General features: G+C 41.6%; 2 protein-coding genes across 5 annotated transcripts in view; one reads left to right on the forward strand and one right to left on the reverse strand.

The window, feature by feature from the left end:
* Positions 1-16: 16 nt before the first annotated feature.
* LOC100702044 (PH domain leucine-rich repeat-containing protein phosphatase 1) lies at positions 17-19,900 on the reverse strand. The gene is given in 19 exon segments (XM_005462032.4): positions 17-1,494; positions 1,497-1,811; positions 2,378-2,615; positions 2,700-2,894; positions 2,997-3,116; positions 3,394-3,524; positions 3,859-4,021; positions 4,272-4,472; positions 4,590-4,720; positions 4,722-4,746; positions 6,102-6,197; positions 6,299-6,359; positions 6,441-6,643; positions 6,987-7,214; positions 8,854-9,000; positions 11,271-11,419; positions 12,749-12,874; positions 14,250-14,446; positions 18,014-19,900. Coding segments are annotated over 19 exon segments (5,130 nt in total). The 5' UTR covers positions 19,590-19,900; the 3' UTR covers positions 17-666.
* Positions 19,901-19,939: 39 nt separating this feature from the next.
* Positions 19,940-27,319, forward strand: part of LOC100700685 (tensin-3) — a 61,907-nt gene continuing 54,527 nt past the window's right edge. For 2 of the 4 annotated variants that reach the window (XM_005462035.4, XM_019346771.2), the window contains exons 1-5: positions 21,432-21,579; positions 26,065-26,238; positions 26,817-26,867; positions 26,951-27,073; positions 27,183-27,247. In XM_005462035.4, coding sequence (XP_005462092.1) covers positions 26,089-26,238; positions 26,817-26,867; positions 26,951-27,073; positions 27,183-27,247 — 389 coding nt within the window. In that variant the 5' untranslated portion in view covers positions 21,432-21,579; positions 26,065-26,088. Of the gene's footprint in view, positions 20,020-21,431; positions 21,580-26,064; positions 26,239-26,816; positions 26,868-26,950; positions 27,074-27,182; positions 27,248-27,319 lie in introns of those variants that run through there. The other 2 variants (XM_025899939.1, XM_025899940.1) reach the window with 2 other exon arrangements.

Consider the following 27,319-nt stretch of genomic DNA (forward strand, 5'->3'; position numbering starts at 1 on the left):
AAACACAAGTCCGACATTTTTTGGTTATCTGAAAACTTTATTATATAGCAAAAGTAGCTCTCTTGTGCGGTTTGCTGAAAACTAACACTGTTCTGAGAACATTCATTAAGCTGTCAACCACTGATCGGCATGTAGTCAATGCAGCACCACTGGACTCTGCACACCCCGAAAAACAAACATCTGGAATATCAGCCTTCACAAATAATCATCTTTTCTCTCAGAGAACATTAGCACGCTTCAGTGACGAGGTCACTTAAAAGTATTCAACTCCTAGGGGAGTTAGTCCAGAAGTTTTGCTAACTCCAATAACTTTAAGGCCATCAGCCACAACCAGCAAGGAGAGAAACAGTCTACTCCAAGACAAAAACAGACAGGTCCAACTCTGAGTACCATTAAACATAGAATCAGTGAGGCTAACCCAAAGCAAAGTGCTTCAAATCAATATGTGGAACAAATGAATTACAGGTGAACATTTCATCAACATGAGTGTTAGAAAAGTTTCATTGGTTTCAAGGTGAAGTAAACAAAACAAAAGCTGTAAGGAAACAGTCTCAAAGCCGGGTCAGAGTATCTTGAGGTCTTGGAGTGAACTTAATGCTGAACTTGTTCACAAAGACTCTGCGGTCTTGTGTGAAACAGATTGACTCCAGTTGTGGAGAGCAGCCGTCAGAGGGGTGTGAGGAAGTAGTCTGCAGGATTCTGGTAGTTGTGTGCTTGCTGGCTGTGTGTCTGTAGCTGCTGTTGCTGTTGCTGGATGATCTGCCGGACTTCTTCTTCCAGCTCTGGGGGAATGATGAGCTGATCATCAGGGTCTGGCTGGGCGGGGGCGTTGAAGTAGCCCCCCTGCTTCTTGACGGGAGCATCGGCAGCCTCCTCAATGAGGTCCTGGCTCCTGCCTTGGCAGGCCACAGAGCCATTACCTCGAGCCTTCCGGCCCAGAGTGCCTGACCGAGCCTCCCCACCGAGGTAGGGAGAGGAGGGCGGGACGGGGGAGGCAGATGGAGAAGGGAAGGCCAGAGGCAGAGACTCACTCTGCAGCGTGACAGGGGCAGGGCTGTCTGTGCTTTGCTGAGACTGAGCGCAGTTGTGTCGTAAAAGACAGTGGACGTCAGCTTCCACCTCCACTCGGCTGCCATTGGAGAAGACACCAGCGATGGGCTCCTCATCCTCGCTGTCAAGCCCGTTATCAGACAGTGCTCCAGAGAACTGCCTGTGGAAGCTGCTCCCCCTACAGGTGGGCCTGTGTGTGCCAGCTCGCCCTGGGGGGTTCAGTTGAGAGGATGAGGGTTCAGTCTGCGTCAGTGGCTCCTCCGAGGACGCCGTTGATCCCACCTCGCTGCTCATCTCAGATGTGCTGAACTCGCTGCTTAACTCGCTCACTGTTCCTGAGGAGGCGTGCGGCGGCGGGGCAGCGGCACGCTGCCGTCACTGCTTCCCGAATAAGGATGTGCGCCGAGCTGAGCTGCTGGGCCAGGGCTGGGTGGCGGAGGCGGTGGCTCGCAGAAGCAGCAGCAGTCTTCAGTGATGCTGAGCTTCACAACGACGGCACTGAGGCTATCGGAGCAGCCGTAGCTCTGGGCCAGAGTCACCAGCTTCTTTGCAGCAGCCAGAGCGTCTGGTAAGTTCCTTACCGCCTCCACCGCCTCGCTGGGAGACAACATGTCCCACAGTCTCCGGCTGCCCAGGAGAAAAAACTCGTCCTGTGGGGTAAGCGTCACCGTGGAAACATGGGGGCGGGGTGTCACTGATGGGCAGAGGAAGGAGTAACCCATAATCCTGGTGGAGTCTGTTACACCGCTGACTTTGTTATCCTGCAGAGAGGATAAGGACGAGCAGAGGCGTTTGTATTTTCTCCCGGACAAAACTCGACAATAACAACATTTATTTATGGTTTTGTAGTGTTGAAAATGAACTGCTGACAGTTTCAGTAATAAATCAAACAAAACCAATTTTCTCTTGTTCCAAAGTAAATTTTTCTTTTTGTCTGTTTAGATTCAGTATTTGTGTGCTTTATATTGTTGGTCTCACCAAACTATTTAAAAAAACATTACAAAACAGTCTGCGAATAGATTCGCCACATCAGTAGTCCCAAAATGACAGATGTTCTGTCCACAGTGGTTTAAGACAGGGAATAGCTTAAGCCAGACAACATTTAGTTCAATTAAACGGCCAGATTCTGCTTTTCTTTGTTATTTTCTATTATCCATTTATATAGTATAAGCATGCAAATTCTGGCTGTTCATATTAACCATGGCTAAAGTTTCAAAAATGCAAAGCAACTCCAGTAGAGTCCAAAAATACAAATATGGAGCTGGAACTGAGAATCACAGGTGGACTTGTTTCAGCATTTTGTGCAGCATATGAAACGTGTTGTTACCTCAGTGATAATAGCGTTATGCTGTCGAACCCTCTGGTACTCGGCCTCGTCTTTGACAGTGTGGATGTGTGAAAGTTGCATAGCTTTGCCATCTCGGCACAAAACAGCCTGGCACCTGCCGATGTTGGCGGCTTTCAGAGTGAAGCAGCCGCCATGCTCACTGGAAGCTACCGGGTCATGTCTGATGTGACACAGAGCTGCTGACCCACCCATCCTCTGGCCTGCTGTGCCCAGTTTCCTGCAGGAGATGCGCACACAACATCCTGAGTGAGGTGAGGCTGTTTCCTTCCGAATCACATGTTGTTTGGAGGTCAGTGTTTACCTTTGCATGGTGAGGAAAGTGTTGGTGATGTAGTCCTCTTGCCTCTGGCCCCTGTGAAGTTCCTCTGCGAGCACATCTCCCATGGTGCATTGCAGCAGATAAGGCACCTCGACATTCCGGTCTCCATCAAAAACTCCATACAGAGCTTCGTTAATGCCACAGAAGCTGTCCAGAGCCAGAGCAGCCACACACAACCTGAGGACAGCAAGAAGGAGGCAGTTTAGAACAAGAACAATGACGCAAAGCAAGAGATGGGGCATAAAAAACAAAAAACTGAAGCACCAAAAAAAGACTGACTTGTTTTTAACTCCAGAGGCCTCCGTGTAGCCGTGACTCCAGACTGCAGGGACTCCTTGGCTCTCACTCCCACAAGGAGCTGAATGTGAAGGATCCACCCTCAGACATCGGATATTACTGCTGAGAGAGGGAGAACAGGACAGGTCAAGCAGTTGTAGATGTATACATATACACTGCTTTTTATTCTATTTATTTATTTATTTTTATTTTTTCAGCCTTATTGTATATTGGTTTCTCTTCTTCTTATTTTAGCACCTTTGTGGTCCAGCTACCCAATTTCGCTGTGCAAGAAACTGCACAATGACAATAAAAAGCTCTAAGCTCTCTAAGCTCTAAGCTCAGTTGCTCTTTTATTCCCAAGCTCAGGCGGTGGTGTTTTTATGCTAGTGTTTCATACTTTAGGTGTTCCAGGCTCTTGTGGTCGAGGCTGAGTCGAGGATTTCCTGTGAGGTCGAGCTCCTGGAGTTTTGAAGGAAGGATCTCTGGCAGAGTCACCTCAGTCAACTCGTTGCAGCTCAGATCGACACACTGAAGAGAAACACAGTGTCAGTCCTGACATGTGCACACAACAGATTAAATTAAGTGTCTTTGTCTCATTTTTCATCCTTTTCCAATTTGTTTTATAAACTGCATAAATTCAGTTTTCTTTTTGCAATTCTTGAAGAATGATGTCTTATAGAAACATCTTATTTTCTTCTTGTTTCTCTTCTGTAACACTGGATAATCCACCCAGCATTTACATTACCACAGCTACGTCCTCCTCTCAAATGTTACTTGTGGCAGGTGAGCATTAATTCATTGAGTGGTATTAGTACACTACAGCTACCTCCCTATTACTAGGTGAAAAAGAGTTAAGAGTTACCTTAATCTCAGGCAGCTGGAGGACCTCAGGGAAGGCGCTGATACAATTGGAGTGGGCAGAAAGCGTGTGCAGGCGCTGACAGTTGAGAATGGTCGTGGGCACTGCTCTCAGCCTGTTGCCACTCAAGTCCAGCTCCTCCAGCTGCTCCAGTCGAGCTAGTTTACTGCAGGACGTGGAGGTAAAAAGGAGCAATCATGACCTGCACCAAAGCTCAGATTTTATACAGGATGATGAAGGATGTGTAACATTTACTTAGGAATAGAACATCTTGTAAAAGCAAAGGAATGTGAGATTTGGTGGTTAGAGGTGGAGTGAGTGAGGGAACCGTACAGTCAAGTCTAACATGTCCAGATGTAAAGAAGCCTTTACGGTCACATTTTAAAGCTCAGTTTATATCAAGTGCAGTATTTCACCTGGCAGTGAAGGTTTGCAGCTGGTTGTAGGCGAGGTGAAGCACTCTGAGGTGGCCGTGTCCAGTCAGAAGAGGGATGCACTTGTCGGTCAAGCTGTTATTAGTCACATAGAGCTCTTGAAGGCTGCTGAAGGCATCCTCTGATAGGCTGGCTGCAGGGAGGTTCTCCAGCTTATTGGCTGACACATTTAGGTATCGCAGGCTGGGAGGAGTTTCCAACAGAGGGTACAAATTTAGTACAAGATAAATAACGGATACATGGGATGGGAAGAAACACACAAGAAAAGAACAAAAAGAGGGAAGAAAAAGATGTGTCCACCTCTGCGCTTTGATGAACAAGTTGTGTGGGAGCTCAGTTAGATGGTTGTGTTGGAGGTCCAGGACTTCCAGTTGTGATCGCTCCAGCCTCTCATCCAGCTGACACACATCGTTCCAGCCTGCCAGCAGCTTTTCTCAGGCTCCCACTGGACAGCAGCCTAAAACACAAACAGCACAGCCAGCTCAGTGTGTGCGCTGTATATCTGTTAGTGGGACCACCATGCTGAGCCCCCATCTGATTTCCCATGGAGGTTCAATGAGTTCACTTTGTATTCAGTTAATCTATGCTTGAGATTCATGTAGCATGTAGCTGGAAACTCATCAAGCATGAATGAACCCAAATAACTCTGACTGTGAATGCAGCATTACATCATACGAATGAAAGAAAATCTGTCTGTCCATCTGTTTTTCACCCATCTCAACAACTATTCATAAGATCTGCCTAACACTTCGCAGGTGTGTTGCTCTAGGTCTGAATAAATGAAGTGGTGAGTTTAGGTCCGTACCAACTTGATGAGCAGTTCTTATACTACGGCTAAAAGCTCTTCTCTGTTAACAGTGTTTCCCTTGCTCTGCTGCCTACTCCACTCTGTGTATGGAGAGGTACACACACACACACACACACACACGTTTGTTTTGTTAACTGTGTGAAGACATTCACTAATAATAATGCCATATTTACCCATAATTGCAATCATCACAAATAAGTGCAAAATAACTAACCAAATATAATTCTAATAATAAACTTTAAAAACATGTTTTAACCCTCGCACAGGCCTCTGAAAAGGTGTAAAAATTGAGAGCTGGCGAAATTTGGAAAAGTTAAAACTTCCAAATTTTGAGAATTCCAATCAGCAGAAATGTAAGCTGGTTCTCACAGAGGAAGCTCAACACGTTTTATTTAAATGCATCATTATGATGTCTTTGGTTTCCTGTGATAAAGCCTCTAGCCACTCATGTGGTTTGGATGAAAAGTTCTACAGAAAACTGCAACCCACAATCTCCTCATTTCGCATAGCCACGTTTTAAACAGAAGCACGCATGCACAGCCAGACAGACACACGCAGTCAGTGGATCCTTTTAGCTGTCCTCCTTTCTAAACAGTAAATTTATGATAGTATGTGATACATTTAAGGGGCATGTTTAAATTGTAGCTAAAAATGTTAGGTGATATCCCTCCCTCTAGTTTCATACAGAGTCACAATTTGAAAAAAAAAAAAACTGCCTGAAACAGAGATGTAGTTTTGTATATTTTCATTAGTTTTTATTTTCAGTAATTACTTTCTCTTCAGTTTAGTTTAATTTTGCAAGTTTGATTCTTTAAGTCTTTTTAAACATAATTTAATATAGTTTAAGAACCACACCACAGGCACATTTAAGATCAAGTAAGTTCTAGTAATGCATTATTATCAGCTGTTACATCCAAGCTGCTTCCCATCCCTTTGATTTTTGTCATTTCCCCACCTGTTCTTTCATGAAAAGCATAAGAGTCATGTGTCTGTGCGATGCTCACCGTACAGGCAGCTCAGTGACACAGTTATGGCTGATGTCCAGCACTTCCAGTCTGCTGCTCTCCCACACCCAGTCGGGGACACATCCCAGCTTGTTCCTTTAGGAAAACAAACAGAGTCAGCACCCAGCTTACAACAAGCACATGTTCTGTTCTTCTAGATTGTAAATAGGACAGTGAAGTATTCTTGGTTTTAATACCAGGATAAATCCAGCACAGTCAGATTCTCTGGAACAGGCTGCACCTCCAGCTGCTTCAGCTCTAAAAACACAACACAACTCTTTATGGCACGAATGTCTTTCTGAATTAAATATCTCTCTAGAATAAAGTAAGTGGTCGTACTGTTGTGTGCAGCATGCAGGCTCTTGAGGGCGTGGCCACAGACTCTGAGGAGGGCGAGAGTGTTTCTGTCACAGCGGAGGAGCTCCAGCTTGCAGAGAGAGCTGACATCCAGCTCGTCTAGACCTGTATCCCTCAGGTCCAGATGAACAATGTGGGCCAGCTGCTCCACATCTGCCACTGTCGCCTTCTGAAGCTGGTTCAGCCTGTTTGAGGTAGACAGCACAGAGAGGAACAGAGAAGGGGGAAATAAAGGAAGAGGGCAGAAAGGACCAGAAGAAACAAACACTTTAAAACCTCTGACCCGTTTCACATTTCAGAACCTGAGAAGAAGTTGTTAGGCATTCGTAGTACGATTGACCGAAATTATAATTAACTGACAGGTTCCCTTCCTTCACTGTCTACCTCTTTATTTTGTACTTCAAAAGACTAAATTAAACCTTTGTTGTCGTTTCAAAGACCACCAAACATAAAAGGGGAGTCATGCAGAACTGCAGTATTTGTCATTGGTACTTCTATAAATGTAAGCTACTGCACGGACATTCTTACCTGAGATCTATGTAGCGAGCAGACAGCCACTGCAGGCCAGCCAAATCCAGGACAGAGAGCTGGTTCCCTGCCAGACAGAGTCTCTCCATCCCTCCAAGTTTCTCTAGGACAGGGGGCACACAGCTGAAACCATTGAAGGATAAGCCGAGGTAGGTCAAGCCCTCCAGAGAGCCCAGCTCCACAGGCAGTGAACTCAGAAGGTTACCATCCAGGAGAAGAGTCTGCAGGCTGGCCAGAGCCAAACAGAGGGAGGGGCGTTTAATCAGAATAATACAGATACTGTGTGTAAAAAACATACACCAATACTGTGGTCCCTCCTTAATCAAAACAAAACAAGAAAGACTAACTATTATCTGGTTAACTCTGACTGCCCTAATTTTTAAAAAGGAGAAGAAAAAAAAAATGGGGGAGGGGTGCAGGGAATATAATGAAAGTCAACAAGGCGTCTACTACAAAAATATTTTCAGGTGATGACCTGAAATGAGACATGAGTCTAAGAAGAGCCAACAGCTTCACAGTTCCCTCAAGCCTCAAAGACCCTTTTTGTGGTCATCATGAACCCTGTGATCTTTCAACTCATTATCATCGAGGGACGCGGCACAACGCCTGCTGGGACTTATTCAGTTTGTTGAGTAAAGATAAAGACATCAAATGTAAAAACAGCACAAAGTGTTTAAGTCAAATACTGCAGGTGCAGCAGTTATTATACACTCACTGTATAATAACTGTTAGGTACACCTGTTTAACTGCCTGATAACATAAATGCCTTTAAAGATGGTCAAGATGACCTGCTGAGGTTCAAACAGACCAATAAATTGGGGTTGTCAGTACCAGACAGGCTGGTCGGAGTATTAAGTACTTCTGGAATTTTCCCACACAAACTTTTACACAGTTTACACAGAATGGCTTGAAAAAAAGAAAATATCCAGTAAGCAGCAGTTCTCTGGGTGAGAATGGTCAAATGGCTTCAAGCTGACAGGAAAGAAGCAGTAACTCAAATGACCACTTGTTAGAATCGAGGTATGCAGAACAGCACCTTGAATCAGATGCGTTGCAGCAGCAGAAAATCATTTGCCTGAGAGATGTAGGGAAGGTACAGAGCAAGACAGACAACAAATCCAAAAAATCTAAGGCTTTTCAACTTTAGCTTCAGAAATCAGCTGATAACCAGAGAGTGCGCAAGTTACTTGAACAAACACAATATAAAAGATCCAGCATCAATCTCTAAAAGGAGAAGCAGGCAAATGTTATGGAAATATAGTGTTAAGGCTGAATGAACAGAATAATCTATAACATACACTAAGAAAAGACTTCAGACACTGAACAGGACTCTGACACTTATTTACTGACTTGTCTATAAGTATAAACAATCTTCATTTGAGACTTTTTAAATATTAATTTATATTCAGCTATGGAACATAGCCGAGTATTTTACATTAAAAGTAAAATACTGTTTCCAAATAAACACACCGATTCCAAGTTAGACATAAAAATTGTGTTTTGCGTGAAAAGAATGAATCTTTTGAAATTCCTAGAAAAAACTAAACTAAACAACTAAAAGTTGTAGAAGAAAAAAAAAGCCAGCATATGGGCAGAAACTCCAAACTCCCACATCACACAGAGACAGTGTTAGTGTCACTGTGTACAGTGACCACCTGGACAACACCTCTGCACGCTCAGGACAGAAGTCTGGTGCACAGCCAGCTGTTCGCTTAATACAGAGATGGATTAATCAACGCTGATGTAAGGGTACTGACAACAACTCCAGACTGATGTCTCTGTCAGCAAAATGCAGGTCAGTGAGGACACATCCCATTTTAGGCTTCATCCTTATGAAACTGCAAACCTTGGATCATCATTTACTTACTTGTGCATTGTTCCTAGTTCTGCAGGCACAGAGGAGAGACGATTTCCAGACAGGTTTAGCTCCGTGAGGGAGGTGATGTCACACAAGGCCAGAGGAAACTCAGACAGAGCGTTATTTGACAGACTAAGGCTTCTCAGTTTACAAAACCTAAAGAAAAGGGGAGAGAAAGAGAGAGAAGTATTCAGCAAGAGTGTGTGAGAGAGAAGGAGGGAGGGGCAAGAGGAACAGGGCCAGACAAAGAGAGACAAAGATATTCATCTCCGAGCTATAATCAGACTCTGGCCTTCTTTAAAACACAAAAGACACACAGTGAACAACTATTTTTACACAACAGCTGCCAGATTAAAAATGGAAATCAGCACAGAAGAAGCTAATACAAAGCTTCAAGGACACAAAGTATCAAGTTTTCAACAGAACAACGCAGCCTGTGCTTCAGGTAGGAGCTTGTGTATATTCATGGTGCTCTTTTCCTCTAAACTAATCCAGTTCACAGAGCAATCAGAGTGACAGGCTGATCCAGGCCTACATTCTTCTTAGTTAGACTCACCTGCCGACCACAGCAAGAACACAGTGCCTAAAACACTGCATGGTATGCATATGTTTGTGCAAAAACAATGACGTGTAGAGGTTGGCATCAGGCAAATGTCAGGTTTCGATGTCATGTTGCCTTGACAGGCATAGATGCAAGAAGCCAAAATAAAGACAGACTGAAAGGAAAACGAGGCTGTTCAGATGAATGCTGCTAATCTCTGACTGTACATAATAGGTCAGTCAGTGCTGGTCACTTTACTTACCCACTTTACCATGAAAAGTAAAGCTGATCCCTTTACAAAACAATCTAGAGACAGTTTATGCTAAAAGTGTAATCTATATTTGAGGATCAGGGCATTTTTACTTATCTAGAACTCAACATGCAAATTTTGTACAAAAACTTAAGAAAAGAGAGATTTTACTCTCATACTGATGTCCTCATTAGCACAAAACTGTCAAAAACAATGTGCAACCCCCATCGTCATCATTTTCATCCAAAGTGACAAGTTTTCGTGCTCTACGTTGCAAATCAAAGCTTACAGAATGGTCAAATGCCTTTGAAATTGCTGCCAAGATAACCAAAAGACACAAGGACCAAGTCTAAGTTGCTGAGAATACATCTCATTGATGCTCAGCTGTAAAAAGAGTAAAGTGAGAACGTCTCTAAAAACTAGGAATGCTCTTATCTGTGCACTAAGGTCTAAGTGATTTTCTAGAAATAATTAAAGGGCATTTCCAGATAATCAGTCAGTTTGTGGTGTTATATGTATCAATCCATTATTTAAACAGAGCCAGTTCAGGAGCAGCACACTACCATGGCAAAGTACAGTTGGGGAAAACCACTTTTTGATCCCCTGCTGAGAGACGTTAAGCATTATACAATTACCTTATTCTGAGTTTTAGTCAGTGAGTTTCTTTTTAAATTTACTTTATAAAAACAAAACCTGCTTTTAGTTTTTTTTATTTTAAAAAATTTAAAATAAAAACAGCCTCCAAAAAAACTATAACTGAGTAAAGCAAGGGACTAAAGAGTGAGCCAGGCAAATTTTATTAGTGTTTTTCTGATGAGTTTACAGTGTGAGTTAATAGTGTTTTATCTGTTCAGCTGATATGTTACATCTTGCATCTCACTGTGTAAACAAACTGTAAGGTTTGGTGCTTTCTCTGTGATTCATGAAAGCACCAAACCCCACTTTCCCACTTCTGCTATACATGATAGCAGAAGTGGGAAATAAATAGGGTCAGTTTGTTGTTTATAGATGAGAGAAACTGATCAAAACTTCCATGATGAACCAATTAAAAAGTAATTAAGAAGTAAATTCAATTCGTATTTATGACCTGGAAGGTTTTCCTCCTCGATACTAAACAGGTTTCAAGACCTAATACTAAGGCTTTTGTAAAAGCCTGTTTGTACAACAGTAAAAATGTGCAAGACAATTTTCCAAATTTAGCCACATTATACTTTGGCTTTTTTTCACACTACCTTCATCAAAAAATATTGAGATAAACGAAAGTCAGAGAAAGACTGCTAAGCCTCATAAAACCGTGACATCCGCAGCTGACGTCACCTAATCTGACCTGGAAAACACAGAGAAGCCTTCTGCCCAAGAGACCAGACAGCTGATGTCAAATCTCTCATCACTGCTGCAGCTCTCTTTTAATCACTCAGACACACACACCCAAAAACCATCATGCTTCCACCACCCATGGATAACCAAACACACACGCACACATGCATACACGCGTGCACACACACACACACACACAAAAGAAGAAACTACACAAAATGTTTACTACCAGATCCTCCCCGTGCCGTATCATTAAACACAGGAGGAGATGTGCTCTGAGAATCAGTGTGTGCAGGAGAGCTGATGAGAGAAACTGACCTGGTGAGTGCTGGAACACCTTTGTGAGGGGACATGAAGTTGTTTTTGAGGTTGAGGTGGGTAAGGTCCTGGCTGTAAAACAGCTGAGCAGGCAGCTCCTCCAGGCTGCAGCATGACAGGTCCACCGAGTTCACCCTCTGAGAGGCAATCTGACAGAGAGAGAGAGGAATAGGACCATACGATACCTTGTAATGACAACAGCCATGCAGTTACTTCCATGACACATCAAACTAGCCTTAATTGGGATCCATTAAGTTCATTTCAGACTAATTTTTATTCTTGTACTCTATTAAACTAGCTTTACATGACTCACAGTCCAAAATAATCCTTATTTTCATTATAATAGGCCTTGGTGCAGCCCTTAAGCCTCTGTCTTGAACACACGATTTTAGCTCCTCTACTTTTCAGCTAACTCTCTTCCCATTGGCTACCCCTCATAAGCAGAAGGCTTGAATAGTGAGTGGGGCTGCTCTGCTTACACCCATCTGTTTGCCTGAGATGACCTTTTTAGGAATATTTACTGAATATTTACTAAAGATTTATTAAAGAAAAAAAACCCAACAAAATAAAACAGTATGAAACTGTTTGAGTATTTAGATCACACTGATTACTTGTACACATGCTAAACTCAATCATTAAATTCTGATATTGTAACAGTAACAATGGTGTGACAGGAAATAATGAAAAGCAGAATCGGTCCTCTTTAAAGGAAACATTCAAAAGTCTTTCAAAAACGAAAGCAAGGTGCTCATACGAACACCAAAACCGGTTTTGTGTTACTGGAATTAGTTTTCCTGTTTACACAACACTCCAAAAGTATGTCAACTATGAGGCTAATGCTCATATTTGTCAAATGAGTTCACAGATCAACCTTTGACTCCTCTCATCCACATGCTTAACTGTCCTTTTAGCACATAACTGAGACACAAGTTGCTCAAGATGGTGATCACTGTTCGGTGGTATGCAAGTGTAAATGGGTCCGTATGAGCCACAGAAGCACTCTGCTAACCCTAACCCTGTAACATCTCTAAACCAGTATCTGCCACTATACATTAATGAAATTAGAATTATAGATTTAAATAGCAAGTACTTCTGGAACCAACAAGCATGAGCTGCAATGCTTAAACATAGTCTACTAGCCACACAAATCCATAGTTTTATAGTGTTTTAATGCTAAATTCAAACCTTAAATTCACACACACTAGGAGGGCACAGATGATGATGTATTTTCTTTAAAAATGTGGACAGTGTACACATACTTGCTTCTTAAGTTTGAAACTCAATATCCAGTATTATTCTTTAGCAGAAGAGATACTAACACAAAAAGGCAATTCTGCACTTGAGAAGCTGTAGATTTACACTTGCATATAAAGCACGTTAGCAAGGGAACTACTAGTAACCAGTACAGACAGAAGCAATGATGACAGCAAAGTGTTTGAATGTTCAGATGTGCCTCTGACTACACTTGCACTTTGTACCTTTGAGGCTGTCCTCTGCCAGCGGAGGTACTCGGTGTAAGAGTCATAGCTGATGTAGTAGGTCTGACTCTGAGGACCAGCTGAGCTGAAAGCCAGACAGTGGCTGTGTCTTCTCACTTCCTCCACCTGCATTAAAAATTACATTCAATTAAATCAAAGTAATTAATTAATATAATCACAGCTGTCTCTCCAATGACATTCTCATAATGCAAATGAAATGCAGCCCTAAACCATGACAGACCCTCCACCATGTTTTACATATGGCTGTAAACACTCACTGTTGTACCTCTCTCCTAAACTCCAATTTAAACCAAAAATTTCAAATATGGATTCATCACTCCATAGCTTGTTGCCACTTTTTTTCAGTCTAGCTTTTTTGATATATTTTCTCCCCGTTTCCCTCATTAAAATGCATTCTTAACCTTACTGATGCAAAAATACCCTTTTATACTTGTCACACCTATGGGATTTTTTTGTAGATTCAATTGAAGAAATGGGAACCAATGATGTGCTTTTGCAACAAGTACTAATGCCTAAAGATGCAATATAAACTTTTTCTTTGCCAAGTTGTCTATCATGTGTAGACAACACTGGTTTATCCTTTCAGCTTGGTGCCTTTTTTAAGCTTGAATGATTAGGTCAGTATTAAGTGCCTTAACAACAACAACAAAAAAACTCATTAATTCATGAAATGGTCAGGTACAAGGACTAGACTGAAAAAGAGTAAAAGACTTTGAAAGGTTTTCAGAAAGCCCAGTAAACTATTGTTCAAGGACACTTTAAACAATTTCTAGAAAGTCTGGCTTCTGGGAAGCGAAATATAAAGAAATGAGGGTGGCTCATGACTTTTGTAAAGTACGTTATAGTTTCATAAATGTAACAATGAAGCCTTTTCAGTAGGTTCCCCAATCAGTGGACAGACTAACGTCACTGTTAAATTACAGCTGTCACAGTAGTCCTTGTTCTGCTTTGTAGTCCTGGTGAGCTCTGTGTAAGGAAACCAGCTCTACACCAACTGCAAGTCCACGTTAGCATGGCCACCCTTGCTGCGGCTCTACAGAGCAGAACAAAAACTGCCATAGGCTACTACAGTACAAGATGTGGATTTGCAGTCTGTCTCATCACAGGACAAGAGACTGAAGAGAGCCAAATACCATCAACAACCAACCCAACCTGAGACCTGAGCAGCTTGCCCATGCAGGAAAAACATTCAAGACTGGTGGGGACTGAGATGCTTAACAGTGACTGAACTTTCAAAATAAGATTGAGAACACATTGCTTATGTTGCTGTTGTGCACAGATGTTTTATGTGGGAAACACTAGTCTCTGGCCAAATCTCAACAAAGGCTTACAGTCAAGCTAGAAAGAAGACATCCTGATGCAGCAGGAACAAAAAGACCTCTGGTCTAAACCACAGAGTATTTTTGTCCCTGATAAACAGATACCCAGCCACAGTACTTTCTTGTTGTGTGTCAAAGACATGAAACGTCTCACAAAGTACCTTTCCTCCGATGAGAGGGAGGATGTGCATCTTGCCAGTGTGGGCATGCTTCACAGACGAGACAATGAGGCAAGTTCCACTCAGAGTGACCTGACGTTTTGACCAGCGGTTCACGGGCAGTGCCAGCTTCCCTTTCCGCACGTTGAACACCCCAGACAGCTGCACGCGCTCAGAACCTCCCACACTACGAGGCTTACCTGCAGAGGGAAAGAAGACAGTATGACAGTAACAGACTTTTCATAACAGCTTTATAGAGGTTACGGTCTTTGTTGTTGTTGTTTGCTCTATGGGATTTTGTGAATCAACTCTCTCTCAATGGTCTTCTCTTTCACAAAGTGAGAGCTGTGTGGTTATGTAAGAGAACTGTAGCTCAATAGCCTGTGGGCTGGCAGAGAGAGCAGTCACTCAGGCATCATTTGTTACATTAACCCTTTGCTGACACAAATTAGCTTCAGTAATGAATTGGAGCTACTTTTGCCAGTATAAGCCAGAACACATTCCAGGTCTTTTAAAGCACTGACTAAATTGTCCAGAGTTTTTAAAATCTTGGAAAGTCAGAGTTACTTTATATGCTCTTAGCAGTGAATAAGAAAAAGGGAGACACATGAAGAGTCTGAGCCACTGAGAGGCCTGAAATCAGATTACCTTGTTATGTAATGTCCTACAATGCCAGCACCTACATCCTCCCTACTGCCTCCTCCAGTCACCTAGGTTTCACCAGCCCTAGCTGACTCATCAGTAATGCCTCAGTGAACCTCAGTGCTTTACAGATTTCATTCAGTACCATTAAAGTGCAAATGATTTAAATCTGTCAGGTACAGAGTCTTAAATTGAATCTTTTCTTTTTTTAAATTAAACCTGTTTTAGACTCTTAATTCAGGCATGTAAGTGTTTGGGCTACTTTTTTCCAATTCAGCTTCATACACATCATGATTTATTGTGTTCTAGCATATCATAGAATCGCTGTATCATCATGTAAAATATACCTTATGAATTACTCACTGACTCCTGCCTTTGCTGGAGATTATATTCTTTATCAAATCATTTGAAAATCATTTACATCTTTAGACCTCGATATTTATATTGGATTTTTACATCACCAAACACTGGCATCAATTTTAAAAATCCTATATCAGTGCAATATCTTCCAATTTTATGCTTTCCGTGATCAGCAATAACACTGAGGTTTGTATCTTATTACAGTATACCAACAACCCTGAAAAAGTTATCCAGAACTTTACTGTCACTGTATCATCTCCAATTTCAACTAATGGAGCAATCGGTTTTTTAATATCAAATTTTATCATCCATCATCAGTTGGTTACCAAACTCTATACTTTTTAATGGTACCGACTGAATTACGTCTCTACCCTCATTAGCACCAAATTTTAGTACCAGTAACATCTGATGGAGATTACAGGGAGAGTGACACCATGATGTCACTTCTGCAGTGGGTTGAAATCAAACAAAAACAGTGCAATAATGGCAAGCTCAACGCCACCTCAGGTATGGTTATACTTTTCAAAACCCGACGCAGACATTTTTGGGGCTAAATGCAAGCCGGCCCATGGCAACACACCTAATCTGAGGAAACTCCTGGTCAAACACAAAATAAAAGCTAAAAGCTAAAAAGTGTCGATTAATTTTCCATCTGCAAAATGTTATATATTAATATTATAACATATGTTCTTATTATATATTGTAAAATATGTTATGCTTTCAATGGACGAAGATTATATACTTAATTTGCTGCTTTACACACCAAACATTTCAGTTTACTGCTAAATATCAGATAAAATAGGAGCAAATCCCACGGAAGGTGGAGGTAGCATGTCTCAATCATAATTAAAATAAATAATATTATTTTAACTTATCATTCAACACTACTTGTGCTTGAAATCATTTAGGAGACTGACATATAATTAAGATCTACCAACATGTCCTTTTCCAAATTCTGTGCATTTCCTCATTACAGACAGAACAGTGAGGTCTGACTTTACAGACACCAATGCACTGAAATGTAGATAAGCTAGAAACTAATAAAGGAGAAGAGTTTCTCTGAAAGTGAAACTAAATGTTGAAAAGAAGACAGCCAAGAGTTACTATAGTTCATTTCATTAGCCTGCAGCTTTAGAAGACAAGATGTGTGTGAACTGTTGGGCTTAAACTAACAAACCTTATGACTGGTTGGTAAAATTGTTGTCATTATTTGTAGATTGATCAGTATCTAGTCCAAAAAATAATATATGATTAACATAAACATGAACACAATGAACAAAGCCCAGTTTACACTAAACAACTTTGAGGAATGTGCATTGTGTGTGTCCACCCTTTCCTAGGCGGAGGAGGTAAGATGTTGGTTGTTAATATACACACACATACATGCCCTTTCCGTCCGTCTAGTTCTCTGAATGGGGAACATCCTGTCTCTCATAAAGCAGGCAACAGCCACACCCTGCTGATGCTAGACCTCAAATTTTTCTTGCTTGTGTCCCCCCAAAAAAGCATCTGACATCCTGAGCCACCTCTCTTGTTAAGTTGCTGAATTTTAGCCAAATCTGAATGAGAGTTGTAGTTTCAAGTTGGAAATGCCACTCAGACTTAAAAAAAAGTCTGTAAAGTCTGAGTATTTAACCTTGAGAGAGTAAAGCAACAACCTCTGGATGCTGCAGTTTTAGGCTAAAGAGGAGCCTGCAGCTGCAACTGTCTCAGAGGTAGCCGAAACACTGAGGAGGTGAAATTTGAGTTCCACTAAGGTCACTTTTCTCTTAGCTCTTAGCGTCAGCACAACGTGGCAATGTGCATTTGGCTGCTGGGATTTCAGATGAGTCAAACTTCTTTGGCTCAGCTCGGGACATCAGAATTAACCAACTCGTGCTGTGCAAACACATATGGGACAAAAAACGTAGAGCAAAAATGTCTTCTCCTGAATTAATAGAAGGGCCCTCACTGTCAGCTGCACAACTCTACGTAGTGTTATGGGGGCAGGGGAATCTGTCCAGCTGCATTTTCAGAGTACAGAGAAACCAGTTTTATTGCATGTCACGAGTGTATGGTATGTGTAACGGTCTGTTTATTTATTTATTTTTATTTTTTTTTTCTTTTGTGTGTGTGTGTGTGTGTGTGTGTGTGTGTGGGGGGGGGGGGGGGGGGTCTCCTAAAAATACAAGGAATTTTAGCATATATTAAAGTCCAACCATTTCCTCCCGACTCTTATTTTGCAGCCTTTGCTGATGATGTCAAAAATGAGGTCAAAAAACAATATCCAGTCATGCTAATCCCATAAGAGATCATGCCTGTTTTTCCATCCTCTTACCATGACAGTGGAAAAAACAGGATCTTTTATCAATAACAACAACAACAACAACAACAACAACAGCAACAACAAGAGGAGGAGGGAAGAAGACAAACTGATTCTATAATGCCTCAGGATTTGGTCTTTGCTGAAAGAGCACACCTGTTACCTCCAGATGTGTCTCCCTGCTTGAGCCGGTTTACAGGCACAACACAGCTTATTGTGCTGCTGGGACAATTGAATCCACTTGTTTAACAGTCTGAATGACCAAACACAATGACAGCATTCACGGTATGTTGAGAATAGAAGAACAATGACTGTGTAGAGACAAGCCACCACTAAAGTGGCTTGTAGTAGTTTGTGGTGCTCTGACATCTAACACTGCAGGATGTTTTAATAAGAATTGGGACAATTGTTGTCTTTACTGAGAGAAGATACCTTTCCTTCTCACTAAAAATAAAGTGCTCACCAAAGTAGAAGCGGATCAGGCAGCCAATTTCAGGATTCATCCCCTCCTCCTGCACTCGCCATGGATCTTCAAACCCCAGATTAGTTAGGTACTCATTTAAGATCTGCAGAGGTCTTTCATCATCCCCAAGCCGCCTCACAGCTCCACCGTGCAGCTGGATGTAGAGGGTCGGCATTGGGCTTGTATTGATGGGCTCAAGCCATCCTCTGCTCCCCCCAGGGACCTCTTGCTCAGGCTGGGCAGATGCTTGGCTGGTCAGAGGGCGAGCCTGTGAGCTGCTGGAGCATTTAGAAGGAGGTTTGATTAATATGTGTGTATCTGTGTTGTCATCAGCCCCAGCTTCAGTGTCAAAGTTTGGTCTTGTGGATTGGTTTGAAGTCTTGGGGATGTCTGGGAGAGAGATAGCTGAATGTGAGGGAGAAGAGATGAGGTCTGTTTCATCAGAGGAGCTCTCAAATGGGTCAGGTCCCTCTGGGGCACTGTCACAGTTTGGGCTCAGAACAGAAGAGTCAGTGCCCAAACCCAACCCATCGCTGAGTGAATCCCCGTGCTCCATGCTTCTTGGTCCCCCTGCACTGAAGTCCTCACAGGTGCTGCTCTCTATGTCAGAGCCTGAGTAGACGCCATAACAGTCTCCAGTACTCAAATCCACGCCAATGTCATTCAGGTAGACCTCAGATGAAGAATTACTAGCAGTTTTGTCATCAAGTAGCAAGTTAGAAGGCAGTTCCACATTTTTTGTGAGTTCATTCTCCTCACTTTGGAGATTTTTAACATCCACACTGTCACTGAGACTTTTCATGTCATCAGTATGGCCATTAGTATCTTTGCCAAGATCACTGAGGTCACTTAAAGCAGTAGGTTTGCAGTTAATTCTCAACACAGCCCCGGCTTTACTTCCTTCGAGCTTACAGGCTACCTCTTTAGAAGTAGTGTCCACTGTACACAGCACTGGTCGCGGGTAGGAGGGCGTGAGCCAGTCGTGGACGTGGATGCAACCCCGCCGGAGGTCCGATCTCACCCATGTTTTATCAGAGGCCTGAAGCTGCTTCGACTGCTTCTGTCGGAGGAAGGTTTTTCGATCAAGACTGAGGGTGCTCAGCGGCGAGGATGAGGGAGCTGGGCTGGCCGCCTCCGCAGACGACGCTCCGGTCGAGCCGGTGGTCGGCGGAGCCCCCAGAGACAGATTCCTCTTGTGCCTGTGCCGCCTCCTGCTCAGCATAGAGTTTACCGAGGTGGAACTGTTCACCGATGTCAGACTGTAAATGTTGGCCGTTTTCACAGCGGACATGGTTGCGTTTTTGGCCGCTCCACCGATAGCGTTGGCAACTTGGCTTTGATAGATCCCGTTCCTTATCGCAATCTGGAGAAGGGAGGTGGCCGCAAGCCCCTTCCCGAAGAGTTTCGCCTCTGCGCCTCCTCCGTCATCCTCCCCGATAGATGGTCTCTTTCCAGAGTGCTGCGGCGATAATCCGCTTGGCTTCAAGGAGTTACTGTCACTGCCAGAGTCAAGTGTTCCCTGCAGTGTCGAAGAAGACGAAAGCGCTCCACATTCGTTTTCCTTCACACTTTCCATTCTGTTAGCTTGCAAGCGGCGTAGAGTAGTTAGCAGCAGCCCGCAGGTAAACGCTAGCAGTTAGCTTAGAGCCGCTAGCTCCCCTAGTCACTGCTGGCTGGTAAACGTGAAAGGCTCAACATTAGCTTAGCATACTAATGTACAGCGCAATTGCTCTAAAGAGTTAGTACGCTACATCTTCTCATGACATAGGACGCCCGTTAGCTCTCTAACGGGAGCTTACCGGCTGGTGGAGATGAGAAAACGCATTTCTAGCTGGTCGCCATGGAAGCTAACGCGAGAAGGCGCGACCACTACTGTACAGACTGCTTACGAATGGTCAGAGGCACACCGTGGACAGGGCGGGGTCTCATCGGATATGAATTATGACACATTCGCTTGCTACCAGAATGCTCGGAATTTTCCCAGTGAACGCACGAAAAGCTTCACGGTCAGTCAACGTAGTTAAAATGACTGGGAAAATCCTATTTTCCCCAACGCTGTTTTTTAAGGAACAAAAAGACCTGACAGTTAAAGCTCTGCACCACACCCTAAACCTTTACTCGTGAAATTAAGAAATATTTACTTGGCTTTTTATAGTTTTATTTAGTTTTATTTTATTTTATTTAATATATGCTTTTATTTTATTTACAATATGGATATGAAATTATTTTTTAGACGTCAATATTTGTAAATCTATTATATGTTTGGGGCTTTGTACAAAACAAGCTAGGCATTAAAGGATCTGACGATATTTTGAAGACTATCCAGAAGAATACAATCAGCAGACAATTGCCAGTTGCAGTTTTTATATGATTTGCAGAAATGTTTTCATCTAACCCACTTTAGGACCTGCTTCGTAGGAGCCAGTGAAGGAAACATAAACTGTAGTTGATTTTGTGTTAACACTCCAGGAGTGTTACGTTTCAACAGTAAAAGTGTCTTTTTACTGGTATTAATGATCTTTAATTTTTCAACAGATATTTATAATTGTTCTGTCGAGGATATTTGTGCTTAACTGCCATAGAGGTCTTATCAATCAGTAACACGTCATCTGGCGCCATCTAATGGAAAATGAACGTTATTGTTGAGATATTGGTGACACCAATATATGTCATCATAGTCGTTGTACTTTTTTCATTATTCTTATTGTCCTCCTAACCTTGTTTTACCATAACGATCAGTTATCAGTCTCTGGTAAAGCACTATGAAATGCATTTTATCTGTATGAAACTGGCTATAGAAATAAATTTGTTACTGTACAATAGCACCACTACAACGGGGAAAATTGTGTATTTAAAATGGAATTGCAGTAAAATGAAAGCATCCACTGAAGTAGCCACATCATTGCTAAAACATTGTCCTATTTATCTAGTGGTGGGTCTTGCGTACATTAGATTTAACATTACAACTGTTCAAGTTCATGCAAAACAGTCATTTTCCACCAACTATTGAGTTTTACAAGTCAAATCAACCTAACTCAGTTTATTTCATTATCATTATCACATATGAAGGTTCAAAGGGCTTGACAGACATAAATCATACAAGCAACAATTTATAAAGTGAAGTTACAAGATAAATCATATCTTAGAGGACTCCACTCTCTAGTTTAAAAAATGTGTATAGTTAACATTAAAATGTTGGGAGATTATACAGTAGATTTGAATAGAGTTACCCTGGAGTGCAGATAACTTAGAACAAACATTTTTGTCAGCTCCCATGTGTGTTGCTGGCTGTTTTTTTAAGAGTACTGCGATTGGATTGTTCCAGCTGTCTTTTTCGCAAACAGGGGTGGACACACAGTGAAGTCACACTGCAGTCCAACAGAGGGCAAAGTGCAAGCAGTGCTGTAACAGTGCAGTTTATCACGCTCTCTCTTGCTCTCCATTGCTCCCTCCTCCCACCTCCTGTGAAGTCTCTCTCACACACACACACACACGCACATATGTACACAGACTTTCACTCATCAGGCTGTACATTTGACTTCTTGTTTGCAGCACCAGAGGCCGAGGTAAGCTTTTTCCTGTTCTCTCTTAACACGTTACAGTAAGTGTGCGGCAGTATTAACCAGCACCCTGCTTTCCCACTTGAAAGATTTCCTTGAATGCCGGTGGCCTATGATGCTAGTCCAAATCACTTTAGTGGTAGCATGTGATGGATGGTAAATTCAAAACGGGGGGAGGGAGGGCTAGGATTACCAGTGAAAAATGTCTCCCACGCAGATGCAGAGATTAACCCACTGACACATTAAGACACTGAACCCCAGGAGACGTGTTTCCACTGGGCTTTAGTCCGTCTTAAGTCATTTAATCTTATATTAAGTCTTAAAATCTTGCCTACACTGCCAGTGGGGCTGTGATAATTGCACTCATTTCCAATGCTAATAACTTCCTTTGACAATTCCTTTGAGTGAAGTGACATGATTTTGATACAAATGTTGCTGCAGGATTCAATTCAGTGTATCTCTTGGTGGGGGTGGGGGAATGTGTAAGTGAATAAAGAATCTCTGTGGGGATCAGTTGGACTAAAGGGAGATTAGCTTAAAGCTCAGGACAAGGGGACTTTAATGGAGAGCACAGGATTGGACAATAGATCCTGACCACCACAACCATGGTGGGACATCGCTGTCAATTTCACTTGTGGTATTTTGTGCAAACACTTTCAATTTCAAACAATCCATTTGGCTGAGTTAACAAATCGAACCCTGGCTCTGCTCCTTCTGCATTTAAGAGGGAAGTCTTTCGCTTGTGAGGAGAAAAATAGAGAAATAAAGATGGCTAATCCATTTTGAAATGCCTTCCTTTAAAAGGGGAAAGAGAGGCTGTAATTGGATGTGACCAGTTTGGGCTCCCTATGGCAACGTGTGTATATGCATGCGTGTGGTTAAGTCGCACACTTCCGTTTGTTTTGCTTCCACAGGCGGAGCGCGGACAAATTTAGATTGCAGCAGTCTTAAAACGTTGGAAAAACAGCCCAGAAATACATCATTGGAGAGCAGTCACTCATTAAGATTGTTTGCCCAACCCTGTCAGAAAGGGCTCACTCGAAAACAGCAGTGCAACAAGTCCAGTTCACAGACATTTAAGATTTAAACCACCATGCTGTATATGTATGCATGCATTATGAGGCAGACGGGTACCTGAGCACAGACGTGTAAAAGCCCCCCCTCCACCCCAGCTCCGCGTCTTTTTTGTGTGTGTAGTAGTTTGCAGTAGTTTAATGATTCTTGGTTACCTTTATGGCTGAGTAGTTGTTTTATCTCTTTATAGTAATTTTGTAACTCTATCTGATTTGTATCTCATTTTAAGCATTAGCTATCTCTTTTTAGTCCTTTTTTGTCTTTGAGTTGTTCTTTGTCTCTGTCTTTATGTTTTTGCATCTTCTCCCCTTGGTTTTTGGTACTCCGGCTTCCACCCACAGTAGAAAGACATGGAGTTAGTGGGGTTACGTTAATTGGTGACTCTGAATTTCCCATAGGTGTGAATGAGAATAGTCGTCCGTCTCTAGGTCTTGGCCCAGTAACAGGCTAGTGGTCTGTCCAGGGTGTACCCCACCTGTTGGCCTGTGGTACCTGAGATAGGCCGTAGCAGCCTATTGCTTCTCTTTAGTCGTTTTGTGTCTCTTTGGAGTCATTTTTGCATCAATGTCAGCTCATTTTGCATCTCTTTGCAATTGGTTCATGTCTGTTTGCACTTATTTTGCATCTCTCTGCTGTCATTTAGTGTCTCTTTGTAGCTGTCTAATCAGCTTCCAAACAAGAAACGCAAAGACTCACTTCAAAGAGAGACTGTTTGACTGTAGGTCCCTTGGACCTCAGGGCCAATTTCCAGTAGACCTGTTCAATAATTTATCTTTGGCACAGGTGGTATAGAGCTACACATTTGCACCATCCAGCTTTATGTTGAGGCTACAGTAAAGCTATCAGCTATCCTAGCATGTTAATTTCTTTGATTGTTGAAGAACTGTAGATTCTCAGGTTCAGCCTTGAGCAGCTTGTGATTTACAAATCCTGGTCCTTTGCCGATCTTTTTTGCTTACTACACTCAAAATTGGAGACAACATAATAAAAAAAGGTGTATCATTCTCCAAAACATCCTGAAGACTTTTTTTTGACTCAGTTCTTGCACACGCAACATAACTTAGAGCTAAAATTTGGGGTGCTAAATTAAAAAATTGTAGTTCCTTTAATGACGTAGGCTGCTGCTGAAGTAGATTATTCCAGTGTGTGAATGTGTGTGTGAATGGGTGGATGACTGAATGTGTAAAGCGCTTTGGTGTCCTCAGGGACTAGTAAAGCGCTATAGAAATACAGGCCATTTACCATTTATTCCTGTATGTTGTTTCAATTACAATGACTGTCTCTGTTTACTTTGCTGTGGTCACACGGTCAAGATAAAAGCAGGTCAACCACTGCTCTTGTCACACTAATTTCTCTTCTACTGTGTGTGGGTATCACTCCTGTAGACATACATGGGCATGAATGTAAATTCCATGCTCCATATACTCATATAACCCCTCTGAAAACACAGAATTATCCGAATTTAAGAATGGGCAAAGAAATCACATTGTTTTGGATCTCAATTATATTGTGCGGAAAAACATGAGAAACTTTTTTTTGAACAGAAGGCTAGATTAACCTATAGACTATCCAATGGATTTTAAAGGGTAGACCTTCTTTTTTCTTTGTTCTAATTTTAATATAATTTTGTATGTGCAGCTTTTCAACTGGCAAACATATTATATATATAAACATATATATAAACATATTATTTCCACTTTAAACCAACAGTCAAACGATACCTCTCTGCTATCGCTTTTAACATGTTTTTATATTTTTTTTTGGTATTGTCCTGTTCGCTGCCCATTTTCGTTTTGTTGTGTCAGCTGCAGCACTGTTATAAACAAAATAAGGACATAACATAATTAGCATTGGGCTACTAACTAGCAAAATTACCCACCTATTCCTAGTAAATGTCAAGCTACAGTTCACCTCGCCATGTCTACATTTGGTGAACCCAACCTAGTATCACTATCTAATAGTTACTGAATTGTAAATATGACATGATAGTAGCCTTTTTTGTCGCTGTTGGACTTCTAGACATCTTGTGTTCCAAAGATAAAAAAGATCAAAATGGCCACTGTGACATGACCGTGTGGTTTGGGAAGATCCATTTTAAAGCCTTGAATTGAGCAGTTTCAAACTTTTAAATGAGAGGTGATGAGTTCTTACTATGAAACAGCACATTCATTGGTTGAGCATATCTAGGATGATTCTTCTCTGAAATTCTTGGAAATTCATGAAAATTGACATAATGTTCTCTCTTTGACCTGAAAGTAAGAGTAAAACCCATAAACTTAAAATATATACTGAGGTCATAGAAGATGGAAGCTGCCTTTTTGTAACTACAGGTTATATCCACTGGTGGCCATTTACAAGCCATTTCCATTTATCTTCAGTCTTAGCTCACGCTAGCTTAGCTTATGCTTAGCTAAGTCTTATACCAACTTCTAGCTTCTAAAGCAGTTTACACTTATGACAGTGGTCTTATCATGGGAATGCTGGTCTTTATCACTGTCAATAACTTTAAGTGATGAAGAATTCTATAACTTGTTACAATATTTGCATTAATGTGACAACATTTTGATATGTGACTTGCTGAGTTGTTAACATCATATATGGTCTAAAAATGGTGTCAAAAGTAAATATCTGAAACATGTTATTAAGGACAGAAAGCTACTTCTACATTTTATACTAATATTACATGTGTAATATAGTATGAATATTAGTTGCTGTCCACATAGTGAACTGTTAGTTAGCAAAAAGCATTTTTAGTAGTAAATCTCATCAGGTTCAAAACATTTATTTATACACTTGAAATAGATATCAACATGTTTAAAAACTCTAAGAGGTGCTACTGTCTTTCTAGAATTATCAATTTTAGTACCCACTTGTTCCTATTTTAAAGAGAAACTGAGTTAAATGACTGACTTTGTCAGCTAAATAACGGAACAGAAAACAAAGTAGCACAGCTAGTCAAAAAGTTCCTGCTGATATGACTATTCTTTTTTCGAAATATAGGGTCAGTAATGCTTAAAACTTAAAAAAAAGACCTCTGACAAGCTGTTCCAGTCATGAGACTGAAAACAGCTCAGTCACATTTTCCATGTCTTGTCAGAATCATAGTTTTCAGGTTTAGTGCTGATGAGTAATGAGGTTAAGATTTGGTGTTTGTGGCTCATTGTTAACTCTTCTGTGGTCGCAAGATCAGTAAGGCTTCCAGTGACTAAGCTTTTGGTTGTCCATGACCTCACTTTGTTTTAGCAACACATCATGTAAAAAGGCTTTGTAAGACTGATCACACTTGAACTCAGTCCCCTGCTGTGTAAGCTGAAATGGGGAAGTGCAGCCGATGTGACACAAGCAAGTCTCACTTCTCTAAATCTTCTTTAGCTACTCTTTTTTTCACCCCCTGTATCACTACTTGGGTCTTTGCAGGCACCCGTGTGACTGAAACTAACTATGGAGGAAGCACATAGAATGGATCTGACCTACATCACTGAACGTATCATCACCATATACTCCCCTCCCGGGTGTCCAGAGAAGATCTATCTGCAGAACCTATGGGAGATTATTCCCATGCTGCAGTCCAAGCATGGACACAACTACATGGTGAGACAAGTAGATGAGATAGCAGAAGAATTTTATTTTTAAAGGTAACTGAAAAGCAAACCAAACTGATTCAGAGATTTCAGAGACAGTGACCTGCTTTTATAAAAAAAAATTAAATATCATTTAAACAATTATGAAGCTTCCCATTCGTACATTCAGTTGTTTTACTAATTTCTTTATTCCAAAACAATATGGAAAGCATCAAAACAACCACAAATAACAAATCAAATGCATACTATGAGAAACTTAAAACATTTTATTTAGTTTATCATTTTTTCTCATTAAACTCTTCCTTTCATTGTAGTATAATTTGTCTTATGTTTGGAAGTTTTTTTTCTGTCCTTAAATGACTTGATATGTTTTATAAGTTACATCTAGCTCTATATTAGGATATATATTATAAAAGTTCCTTACTTGACCTTGCTTCCCTAATCATTATTTTCCCCATACCTAGATGCACACATTCAGGTAACTGTAAGGTTAAATATTAGTTAATTGTTAGACCACAGAAAAATCTTGTATGCAACCAGCAGAAGTGATTTACTTATTTTATCTCATGCAAACAACCCTTTTTTCAGCTCATCAACCTCTCCCGGAAGCATGACATTCTGAGCAGAATCAACCACAAGGTAATTCTAATGCACTCAGTTTAAATGTCACTTTGTAAAACTGTAAGCAAGTACTGTAGCGCAAGCGGGGCTTTTTCCGTCAGGTTTTGGACACGGGATGGGTGGATCTCTTGGCTCCTAGCCTGGATCAGATCATCGGTGTGTGCACAGCGATAGAGAACTGGCTGAATGTCCATCCAAAGCATGTCCTCGTTTTACACTGCAGGGTAAACATCACTGTAATCACCGACACTGGCATGTACTCTAAAGGCATTCATCCAATGTACGTAAGCGCCTAAACTTTATTTATCCTGATCTTTTGACTATCCCTAACAGGGAGGAAAAGGTCGACTTGGAGTTTTGGTGGCATCCTACATTCACTTCACCTCCATCTCAGCCAGGTAACACTGACTTTTTAAACAGCAGGGAAAGTTTCTGCTGTGCTGGATATTGGTTGTGCATAGGGACTAAAT

Source organism: Oreochromis niloticus, linkage group LG17 (assembly GCF_001858045.2).
Source record: "Oreochromis niloticus isolate F11D_XX linkage group LG17, O_niloticus_UMD_NMBU, whole genome shotgun sequence".
NCBI classification, from domain to species: Eukaryota; Metazoa; Chordata; class Actinopteri; order Cichliformes; family Cichlidae; genus Oreochromis; species Oreochromis niloticus.